The 12,578-nt window shown below is 31.0% G+C and overlaps 2 protein-coding genes across 2 annotated transcripts in view; one reads left to right on the top strand and one right to left on the bottom strand.

The window, feature by feature from the left end:
- LOC146952040 (S-adenosyl-L-methionine-dependent methyltransferases superfamily protein) overlaps nt 1-12,578 on the bottom strand; it is a 49,127-nt gene that overhangs the window by 24,668 nt on the left and 11,881 nt on the right. The window lies entirely within an intron of this gene.
- LOC146952042 (shikimate kinase 1, chloroplastic-like) lies at nt 4,969-11,924 on the top strand. The gene is made up of 11 exons (XM_085757775.1): nt 4,969-5,239; nt 5,338-5,558; nt 6,387-6,445; nt 6,626-6,680; nt 6,774-6,846; nt 8,687-8,774; nt 10,161-10,243; nt 10,622-10,751; nt 10,888-10,966; nt 11,235-11,299; nt 11,444-11,924. The coding sequence occupies exons 1-11, from the start codon at nt 5,166-5,168 to the stop codon at nt 11,498-11,500; spliced, it is 984 nt and encodes a 327-aa protein (XP_085613901.1). The 5' UTR covers nt 4,969-5,165; the 3' UTR covers nt 11,501-11,924.

Genomic DNA, 12,578 nt, shown 5'->3' with positions numbered 1-12,578 from the left:
AAGATGAGCATTCATTATATCTCTAATAGATTTTGCTTCTTGCAAAGCTTTTATTGTTGATGGATTTTTTCCATTCGAGGGGGCTCGCACATATTCCGCATTACCCCCTGTGAATACTCCACCAATATGAACTTAAGGTAATTTCTTCTGCCTCCTATCAAGAAATTTAAAGATATTGTTCTATGCCTCTTGATGTGTATGTTGGAAAAGTTTCCTGATTATTTTAGTTGTTTGGTTATTTCAGTTTCAACTTTAGCCATTTTTAAGAAGGTTGTTAGTTAGTTTGTCATCATAATGCTTTATATTCTTTATAGTAATAATTTCTTCAATGTGGACTTTTGTAATTCAATCATAATAGTTTAACAATTACTTCAACTTATTGGATGTGTTTGCAATCTTAGATAAGAAACTAATATGTTTAGATTGTTACTTGGTTTGATTTGTAACTAAAATAGAGGCTTCAATTTCTCAAACAATATTCATGCTTCTATTGTGAATTTGTTGTTTTTGATCTCATTTATTTTATTTTGGTTTTTTGTGGTGGGGTTTTTTTGCCTTCCTATTAACTTTGTTTACTATTTTCAACTCAAGGATACAAGAGTTAAAGATCATATTGTCATTGGGGATTCTAAAGCACTCATGGAGTCATGATATCCATGGACATCAAAGCATCTCACTAAAAGGGTGATGATTCCCTAGACTTTTTATGATGAATGGAGATGATTAACGGCAAAAGAATTAATACAAGAGGAGGAAATGACATGCTGTATTTTAGTTTACTTTCTTTTTATGTCTCAGAACACCATACTCAATTTGTGAATCTCTTATTAAGCCGCATGGAGACCATTTTTTTTATGCACACTTACACCTTTACAATTAATTTGGAACATATTAATATTTGAACTTATAATTCTCTTTCTATGTTTCAACACCCTAAAAAAAGGATTCAAACTTATTATTTTTAGTTCAGCTTATAAGACCCGTGCGGCGCACGGGTCATCAATCTAGTAATAATAATAATAGCCACTCTTAGTTATAAATCACTTGACAGATTGCCAGTTTTCTATAACCGGGGCAGATAATAATAATATTAAGACGATAAAGATAAATGATATATATAGCAATATTAAGTAATGATATTAAAGTGATGAGTAGAGGTAATATACCTAGTAGTAGTGTAAACCCTTGGTAGAAACTATCGTGCTGATAACGTGTTATAAAATATATTTTAATGAAGAAAAAGAGAGAAAAGTGAGAGAAGTATATTTTTCGGTGTGTATATGTTTCTCTTACAAGGCACCTATCATTATATGAAAACAGAATAATACCATTATTACTTTACTACCCATACCCAATTTTCTTCCAAACTTTTTTCTTTACAACTTTAGGGTTATTTTTGTCAAATCCACTATCAAAACCCACTTTACTAAAAACCACTTTCTCACCTCTCTTTATTTAATAATAAACTTTTCTCTCTCATCTTTCTTTATTTATAATAATACTCCCTCCGTTTTAAAATGAGTGTCGCTTTAGCCAAAAAAATTTGTTTCAAAATGAGTGTCGCTTTCAGTTTCCAATGCAATTATAACTTTTTCTTTTCAATTGTACCCTCCAATTAATACTCTGCACACTACTTCCAAAGTATTACTTTTAAAACTAACAAATAGTTAATAAGGATAATTTGGTAAAATAACCATTCTCTTTCTCTTAATCATTGCATTTCTTAATATGTGTGTAAACACCTAAAACGACACTCATTTTGAAACGGATGGAGTAATAATCTTTTCGCTCTCATCTTTATTTATTTAATAACAAACTTTTCACTCACCTTTATTTTCTTAATAATAAACTTTTCTCTCTCAATCTCACTCTCCTCTCTAATCTTTTTCTACTTTCTTCATTTTTCATTTTCTCTCTTCATTTTTAACTTCATTTTCTCTACTAATTTTCAATTCGGTTTTACTAACAAGTTTTTTTTAGAGGAAACTAACAAGTGTTGTTGTGATAGCAGAATATGATTTTGTATTTTACGATAACACTATTATATAATGGTGACTTTAAGGGTCCACAAATTAATTTGTGTACCCATACACAAACATACTTTTAACCTTATATTTACTATTTAAAAATTGAATGGCTTGGATATAGTGATGGTCTACATTTACAAAAGTTGTTTATAATGTCAGCCTTAGTGAAAATGAATTTTTCGAATTGTGGTATATTTGTTTATTAATAAAACATATATTAAAAGTTAAGCTTTTCTTATAAAAAAGTATACATTGAAATGTTAATAAAGGAGAGTTATTTTTTCCGTCACTAATAAGACCTCATTTTTTATTTGCAGCCTGAATCTACTTCTTTTATTTGTTATTGTTACAGGTTCTAACAAATAATTTTAAATATACTTGCATAATTTCTTTTCTATATTTTTGTTCCTGTGCACACTTTTTTACATGTTCTTTGCACTTTTTTTTGAAATAATGTTCTACACATTGTTAATTATATTCAAGATATTGTCAGATATTAAACATGAACACCTCTTTTATAGGAGATTTAAAAATTGGTTTGCAACGTTATGAGAGTCTAACTTCTTCGGATAAAATGGAATCGATAAAATTTAATATTAGTTAATAATTTATATTTTAGGTTTGACAAGTGAATTTTTTTTCTTCATATAAAGTAGGTTTATGGGTGCACATGATGTCAGGTATTGAGACAAATGTAAAAGAATTTTATAAAATTAAGAAGAAAAAAAATGACTCTCAAAAAGTAAAATATAAATTCAAAAAATGAATTTTTTGCACAAATAAATATATAAATAATTGAATTTAACTCTGTTAATACAAAAAACAAAAGTAGTTGACGAAAAATAGCAACCAATATATATATATATATATATATATATATATATGAATAAATGCATCCTAAAAATTCATATTTCTTTTAAGAACCATTTTATAAAGTAAACAACTTTTGTAGACCACATGGTCTAAGTATGCCTATATATGATATCCTGACCATTAAATTTTCAAAAGTGATAAATCAAAGGTTCAAAGAGTGTTTGTGTATGGGTGCACAAATTTAACAATTTGTGTACCCTAAATGTCACCTTATATAATACGTTAATTATGTTTTTTCACGGGACGCATATTAATATTTTTCACACTCAAACATATTTGTAAATAAAATCTATGATTATTTTTATTTATTAGTTTTTTCATATCGTCAATACTAAAACAAGAACAATATTATAATATACTATGATTAATCATACTTTAATTTTTTCTGTTCTTTTTTAAATGTATCACTAAAAAACCCATTGGAGTCTACAATTGTAACACGAGACCCATTTTAGTAATTACAACGAGTGCTCAGTTTTAATTAGTATTTTTTTAATATCTCTGATTAAACACCGCGATTGCCTAAGTTTTATTAATATATTTATAAAATATATGTGGGTGTATGGACTATATATTAATAAAAATATATATGAGTATATGTTTGTTTTATGGGAATATATTAATATATTTTTATTTCTGAAATTTAATGGGAACTATATATTGATAAAATACAAATGAGTATATGAACTATATATTAACAAAAATATATCTCACTATATGTTTTTTTACGGGAATATGTTAGTATATATTTATTTATGAAATGTATTTTCATTTATTAGCTTTTTTAATATAAAACAAGAACAATATTATAATATACTATGATTAATCATACTTCAATTTTTTCCGTTGTTTTTTTTTTTGAAAATGTATCACTAAAAAAATCATTGGAGTGTACAATTGTAACACGAGACCCATTTTAGTAACTACAACGAGTGATCGGTTTTAATTAGTATTTTTTTAATATCTCTATTTAAACACCGCGACTGCCTAAGTTTTATTAATATATTCAAAAAATATATGTGGGTGTATGAACTATATATTAATAAAAATATATATGTGAGTATATGTTTGTTTTACGGGAATATATTAGTATATTCTTATTTCTGAAATCTAATGGGAACTATATATTGATAAATATTTGTGAAATATATTTTCATTTATTTTTAATATCGTCAATACTAAAACAAACAAAAAAAATTATAATATACTATGATTAATCATACTTCAATTTTTTCCTTTGTTTTTTTTAAATGTATCAATAAAAAACCCGTTGGAGTGTACAATTGTAAGACGGGACCCATTTTAGTAACTATAACGAGTGATTAGTTTTAATTAGTATTTTTTAATCTTTCAAAAAAAATTAATATTTTTTAATATCTCTATTTAAACACCGCGGCTGCCTAAGTTTTATTAATATATTAATAAAGTATATGTGGGTGTATGGACTATATATTAATAAAAATATATACGAGTATATGTTTGTTTTACGAAAATATATTAGTATATTCTTATTTCTGAAATCTAATGAGAACTATATATATTGATAAAATATATATGAGTGTATGGACTATATATTAACAAAAATATATCTCACTAGATTTTTTTTAGGGTAATATGTTAGTATATGTTTATTTATGAAATATATTTTACGATAACAATATTACATAAACCTGTGAAATATATTTTTCACAGGATGCTTATTAGTATTTTCACACTAAAACATATTAGTAAATAAAAACTATGATTATTTTTATTTATTAGCTTTTTTAATATCGTCAATACTAAAATTTAATATATATTTGTTCATATTAAAATTTAATTATTTTATAATTTCTCATTAATACCGATCAATATATACATTATTATGCTTTAAATACTTTACATGTTTTCGCCATAGACAAAAAAAAATACTATACCAGCACAGCCGAGACGCGAACGAGGCGCCGCGCTACCCGTGTAGCACTCGGGTATCTCGACTAGTTTATAGGAAAACAAAGAGCATGGTTGGTGAAGAAAATGGAAAATGGGTTGGTGGGAGTATTAGTGGTGGGCATCCACTAATATTTTCATAATAACACTGAATCAATTCTCACCGAGCTTCGGTATAAATCGCTCTCAAACGCACAAACAAACGAGGGCTCAATCTCCTTCCAAATCGTTCACTATTCTTTCTGTAATAGTTCCTCATTCCCTCATCTCTCAATATTCTTTTCCCACTCTACTATTTATCCATTATACATCTGGTTAGAGTGTTGGATTTGGGTTATGCGAAGAAGAAGAAAATCGTTTATGCGCACGCACTTGTGTGGGAAATTGGAGAAGAGGTTAAGGGTAATTAGGTAGAGTATATCTATCTGTTGCTGAAAATTATATTATAGATTGGAATCGATTTTTGTTTTGCCAGCAGAAGCTCCAATTTGGGAAATTGATTTTGCAGCTATCCAAACATTCGTTTCAGTGTTTACGGTGTATTCCCATTGTATGTAATGGATGCTACATCTTTTCAAATGTTTCATCTACCGGTTCTGACCCGACCCGAAAAATGTGTGAGAATAACCGGTTGTTCTCTGAGTCGGACCGGTAGACTGAAAAAGCTTCACACCATTCGGCACAAGAAGGTTTCTATGGAAGTTGCTTGTTCTTACAACAATATGCCAGGTTTTGCTGTAATTAAACATTAATTGACATTGTTTTTGTTTTTGAAAGTCTTTTTAAGCAAATTTGTAGATGCTACTTGCTAGGTTGTTCCATGAAACCAAAATCACTGGAGTCAAATAAAGTTTTACATGCTTCTTTCAGTTGAATGTTATTTGAATACCTATGTCGGAAAAACATAACGTGATTAATATGCAATGGTTTATTTGTATATATGATTATCTTGAGTAATTACCGGGTAGCCCGTAACACCGACACACTTCTAATCCAAAGCGTGTTCGGGTGTTGGCATGTGGCGTCATATACTAACCGACACATGTGATTATATTCAATGACTTCATTTTTTTTTTTTCCTTCTAATTATTGTTGATGTCAGCGTGTCAGTGTCGTGTATGTGTCTGCGTCATTTTTTCAGACATTAAGCTGTTATCACGTTAATCCAATAAGCTCTTTAAGTTAACTTTTGGTCTCTTCCATCCATTGTTACTTTCTAAAACAAATGTTGAGACCACAAACAGCTTTTGCAACATTTATCCAATCACAAGTAGCTCATGGAACTTAAGCTTTTATGATATTAGCCACACCAGCTTGGCGAGAGTATATTTTCTATCACGTTGAATTGATAATTACATTAGCCAATATTAAGCTAGCTTTTACCATTGGATGCTCGATTAATTGAAAAAAAGGAATTTACTGCATATTTCAAGGAAAAGTGTGGTGTTTGAGCAAATTTATTTAATATGCTCATACAAGGTCTAGTTTGTTGCCGACTAAAATAAGTGCTTCCTCATTTTGTATCCTTACATTTTGTTTCTGATATTACTCTTGTAGCTTCAACATTGGAATCTGGAGGGCATAAGTTTCCCCTTGAGGAAGAGTTGATTCTAAAGGTAATAGCATATGCTCTTCATCATTTTTAATTAATCTAAGATCATTCATTTTAGTTGATGCTATATCCTTCCATTCTTTTAAGCAAAACCATCAACAGATAGTACTATCATCAGCTCAGTTTTTGTTGCTCTTCTAAGTATCTATATACCATTTTCTTACTTGAACCAATAAAATTGCAGAATAGATCGCAACAGATTCTGCCGTATTTAAATGAGCGCTGTATATATGTTGTTGGTAAGTTTCTTTGGTTGATGTCTCGTGATTACCCGGCATGCAATACAAGTATGATTACTTTGGCATTCAAAATACTTTCAAATTGACATGCAGGAATGATGGGCTCTGGGAAGACAACTGTGGGGAAAATTATGTCGCAAGCTCTTAGCTATTCATTTTGTGATTGGTTAGTATATTAATTTCTTGTCTTTGTTCATAGGGAAAGATGAGTTTCCAAAACACGTAAATTGTGTAGCATTTAATTTTTTTTTATATCAAATGTACCATTTGAATAGGCAATAAAGAAACAATATCATTTGTGTGTAATCATCACACTATATATATATATATATATGGAGATCAAGTGAGAGGAGTAAATATAATGAGAGGATGAGAGGATCAAATATTAGCCATTGGATTAAAATCAAAGGCTATGATTAAATTTTGTTTAAAAAATATCATGTAGGGTAGCGCTACCTTTTATCCCTGTTTGCTTCAACTCCCCTTCCTCTCAGTTCATTGCTTCGTTTTCCATAATTCTATTCCACTGTTTTTGATAATTTGCATGTTCTTTACACAAGCCATTCATCTCAGATTTTAATATCGTTCTTGTATTCCTTCCTAGTTTTTTCACCTTCAAATTTTAAATTGGAAATTGGATTTAGGTTTTCGTATTTGTGCTCTTACAAGTTCGGACCACCAAAATTTAATAAAAAATTCAATTCAAATTAAATCGTTTTCTTTAAACAATGGATTAGAAGAATAGAGGAATCTTCTTAATCATCATGATTTTTAATTCATGAATATCCATGGACAATTGAAAGTTTTCTAAGAAATGGAAAAACAGTAGAAAGGACAATTGAAAGTTTTCATCCTTTCTCAATGGAAACAGAGAACAAATATTAATGGTTTCAGCCAGAAAGAAGACGCATTTACGTTTCTGCACTGAGGATGTTGTGAATGAGAATGATGTGCAGGGAGGAAGATGGAATATGGAATAAGAAACGTTTCAGCTTTCAAAGGGAAAAGAACTCAGAAGCGAGTAAACGTGAGAGGAGGAGTGTCACGACTCACGTGAGCTATTTTAGCTCTAATTTAATTACAACCATTTGATTTAATCTAAGGGTCATTATTTCACCCTCTCATCTCTCATTATAAATTGTCCTCTCATTTGATACACCCTCTTCTATATATATATATATATATATAGGGGCTGCTAACTTACACCCACCCCAAAACATTAAGGTGCAAGTTAGCAAGCTACACACCCACCTAAATTTATTAAGGTGCAAGTTAGCAACCTACACCTACTTAATTATTTAGGCTAATTTTTATAAATTTATTAAGGTGCAAGTTAGCAATCTACCTCACTAATTTACACCCACTTTCATCATTCCAAATATTGTTTTCTTTAAAGTTTGTCTCACATTGTACTAAAAAAGCGTATTAAAAAAACATGTAATGTTTTTTAAATCCAATGCATGAAAAACAACTATGTCCTTAAGTTAGTTACAAAATTGACCTTCTATATAAATTTTAATAGAGACTAAAGGGTGTTAGTAAAATACTAGTGGGTGTAGCTTGCTAACTTGCACCTTAGTGTTTTGGGGTGGGTGCAAGTTAGCAGCCCCATATATATATATATACATATATATATATATATATATATATATATATATATATATATATATTTATTTTTTTACCAAATGTACCATTTGAATAGGCTATAAAGAAACAATATCATTTTGTGTGTGTAATCATCACACTACATTTAATATTTGATATGAGGTTCAACTAGTGTTCATATTCAAGTGATATTAAGGGGTCTACAATTTTATTATGCAATAGATAAAAACGGGGGAGGGGTCAGTTATCATGGGAATTTTGCTCTAGTTTTGATACAAGAGTTTTGTTTGAAATTCGTTTATTAGTGTCTACATCTGCCTATTGCAAAACAATTACTTTGATTCATGGTTATATTATAGGTCTTGCTGATTTTATATTTTTTACTCATGTGTATGTAATAGTGATACATTGATTGAGGAAAAGGTTGATGGAAACTCTGTAGCTGATATATTCAAACTCTATGGAGAATCTTTCTTTCGTGATAAGGAGGTCAGTTGGAAAGGACAATTTCAAGTTTTCATATTCTTCAGTGTTATAATTTTTCTTAAGTTGTCTGAACGTTTAGATCTTCCTATTTCTATAATTACATCTCAGTACCCTTGTTTTCTGCTTCTATATATTATAAACTGCTCCAAGGAGACGGGAGAGCACTGACACGTCGACACCGGTAATAATTTGATATAATCGAATAATTGAATGTAGCAACATGTGTGAATGTCATGTCGGTGTCGCAAACTGTCACGTGTCGGACACTAGACACGCCTTCGATGTGAAGTGTCAGTGCTACATTGATGTGTGCTGAAATACCAATTCATGATGGTACTTTACAATTAGCAGTGAGTCAGTGCTACATACCAATTCATAATGGTACTTGACACTTAGCAGTGTCACAGGATAGTACAGAACATCAAAACAAAGAGAATTCTAATAAACAAAATATTTTCTTGTAGTTTGTATAACTAGCTTAAGTAGTTCCTTTTACCGAGTCAGTGGAATGTCCGTCCCACATTTACAGATCTTTTATTGAAATAGAAGAATATTTCTCCAACCAGGTAGGATTTCGGCTAGTAAATTGATTTAGTTTGTAGAGACAACAAATGGGCATGGAAAGAGTGTGACCTCTATTGGTTGATTGTACATATATGGCGGAATCCACTCCCTCTTTCCAGCTTGCTACTAGGAGTGAGTTTTTTTTTTTTTGAGGGGCTACTAGGAGTGAGTTGTCCTCTGCTTTAACAATATGAGAGCCTTTTTTTCCACCCATGTCACAGATGGACAGTGGACCACCCTGTCCAACTATACAGGTTTGGCAACAGAGTATTAATTTCCTATGATCAAATCAGCTGGGTATGAGACTTAGTTTACATTTATAGTCGAGGTCTGGAGGCATTTGCTTTCTTGTTATGCTGGCTTCTAGTTTTGGATTATCTCTACACCCCCAACTTTGTTTAAAATAACATTTTAGCAACTACGCCTACTCCCTAAAACAAATCCTCCTCTCTTAAAAAGGTTTTCATAAACAATTAGGTACTTACTGGTTGTAGTTCATAAGGCGTTGTCATCAGTGTTGTTAAATAACAGCTATAGCGGCGCTGTATCGCTACAGTGTAGCGGAATGTGCTATTAGTTTGATATTAACTGTAAGTTGAAACTCATGTCCTTCAATAAAAGCTTGTTACAAGGTTCTGGAATACGATGTTAATAAAGTTAAACAACATAGTGTCTGATGATGACATGTGCGGAGAAGTCACTACTATATCTCCTAACTCCTATTATTCTGTTTGACTATTATGATACTAAGATATTGTGAATTGTTCCGGCTAGCCTATGGTTTTGTAACACGGTCGTTATTCATTTGTTTGTTTACCATTTCAGACCGAGGCATTGAATAAGCTGTCCTTGATGCATAAACTTGTCATTTCTACGGGTGGAGGTGCTGTTGTGCGGCCTATTAATTGGTATACAAATTAACATACTACCCCCTCCATTTTTTATCTTTTGATGTTTTAGCTCTTGGCACAAGTCTTAAGAGTAATTAAAGTATATAAATATTTGTATGTTTTGGACTAAATTGTCCTTATTTATGATTAAATTCACATGTGATAAGCCAAAGGTCATAACTCCTTTAATAGTTTTATGGTGTGTTTTTCATCAAGGGTAGGAAAACAATATTAAATATACTAAAACATCAAATATTTTGGAATATAGTTGAAGTTTTAAAACATCAAAAGAAAAAAAATGGAGGGAGTAATAGTATTGAGGAAAGTTTATGCTTCACTTTTTATGATAAGTATTTCCTCATCTTTACATGTATTTGTATGGAAATGGATTGCCAGGAAATATATGCACAAGGGGGTTAGTGTTTGGTTAGATGTACCAGTGGAAGCATTGGCCAAAAGAATTGCAGCTGTAGGAACCAATTCTCGCCCTCTTCTACATGATGAAGCAGGAGATGCATACACAGCGGTAAATTGTTTCACATCAATAGGATTTTGTGTTTGTGACAAAACATATCATATTAATCATCCATAATTTTGGTCACCAAACTTGCATAAAAAATATTTTTCACAAAAATTTTTGACCAGTTGTAATTCACATGCAGGCTTTGATGCGTTTGTCTGCTCTTTTTGAAGAGAGAGGTGAATTCTATGCCAACGCCAATGCTAGAGTCTCATTAGAAAGTATGTCTAAATTTTCTTTTCTGTTTTGAAATTAAAACTTATAAAAATTTCCAGATCCTGTAAGAAAGAACAGGAAGATATGTGTATTTTGTCATGGTGTGAGATTTGCTCAAAATAAAACATTTAAAACTCATGTTACTGTATATATCCTTATCCAATAAAAAAGAGTGATCTTGTTGCTTTACAATCTTTTGTGAAGCTCAACACACATTATTCCATGATAACAATCAAATTGCAATTTCTGATGCTGTGCTGTTTTTATGCGCAGATATAGCAACAAAACTAGGCCGAAAAGATGCGTCTGATTTGTCTCCAACTGTAATTGCAATTGAGGTCTTGCACAATTTCTGCCTCATGCCTTTGTAACTCCATTTCAATTTGTTAGCTTTGGGCAAACTAAAATGTTCACGGATGCTAAAGCTGAATCTAAATTCTGTATAACCGATGCAAATCTAATAATCCTTCTGTATCTTGCAGGCGCTAGAGCAAATTGGCAACTTTTTAAAGGCAGAAGATGATGGTTATGCAAGATAGTAGTACGATTTGGCGCAATTAAGGCCATGCTGTTGTGCAGTGTTGTTTAAGTGTGAAAATAAAAATAAATGTAGCTTGCCACATTTTCATGCATAACTTTTGCTGGGAATTAAGCTTCATGTGACAGCCAATAGCAACAGTTTGAATTTATAGGTTTTTTTTAGTGTTGATGTATATACTATATATATTCCGGTTGACGACCCCACTTAGTGGGATAAGGCTGAATTGTTGTTGTATTCTACTTGATGAAGTTTTTGCTGTAAATTGAGTTCGGTTGATCAGTTAATGCGTGACTGACTTCCTCTAAGAGATTGTATGTTGTAAAATGACACTATCTTCTTCTATTTTGGGTCTCCCATGGATCTTAATTGGTGCTTTCATGCCCAGTCTTGCTTGTTTCTATACGAAAGATCCATCTACAGAACACACATTAGTCATCTATATCTATAATGTTTTATTTCTGAAAACGAGTGATATTGTAAACCGTTATATTTAACTTCAGGAATGTGTTAACTGTTAACAAGACATTCTTAACTTCAGGAATGTTTAGCAAGCAGTACAATCTTAATTGAGTTTAACTGAATTAATTTATGTCTCGACATACTCTCTCTGGCCTTTTTTCTGTTACATGGGAAAATAGACAAGAAAAGGAATAAATTAGTTCCCCATAAATGGCACTTTTAGAGCATCGGATAAAAGAAGAGGAAAGACAATCGAGAAGTTCACAGACCACGACGAAAGGGTCTGAGCTGTTCGCTTTTCCAACTTAGCTAGAATATCGTCACAATAATTTCCTTTACGCAGAAAATAACCAATGTAAAAAAAATTCCAATTTTTGCCACATAATCACATGAATGTTCACCAAGAGGTTAGCATAACTGGGAGTCTCAAAAACCAGTTTATAATTTAAGTACATAGTCTATAGTCTATTGTGGTTTGAACTTATTTTATGTTTGAGATGTACATAGTCCATTGCAAATTTGTCTCAGGACTTTGAAATTAGCATCAAAGCTCATCCACTTTATTGCGACATGACATTGAATATTTTTTTCGTGATTTTCGAAAGCATCACATATGC

This window comes from Medicago sativa, chromosome 1 (genome assembly GCF_051527215.1).
Source record: "Medicago sativa cultivar Bolivia chromosome 1, Bolivia_mono, whole genome shotgun sequence".
NCBI classification, from domain to species: Eukaryota; Viridiplantae; Streptophyta; class Magnoliopsida; order Fabales; family Fabaceae; genus Medicago; species Medicago sativa.
The sequence above is the reverse complement of the archived record's forward strand: the minus strand, read 5'-3'. Positions and strand labels throughout refer to the sequence as shown.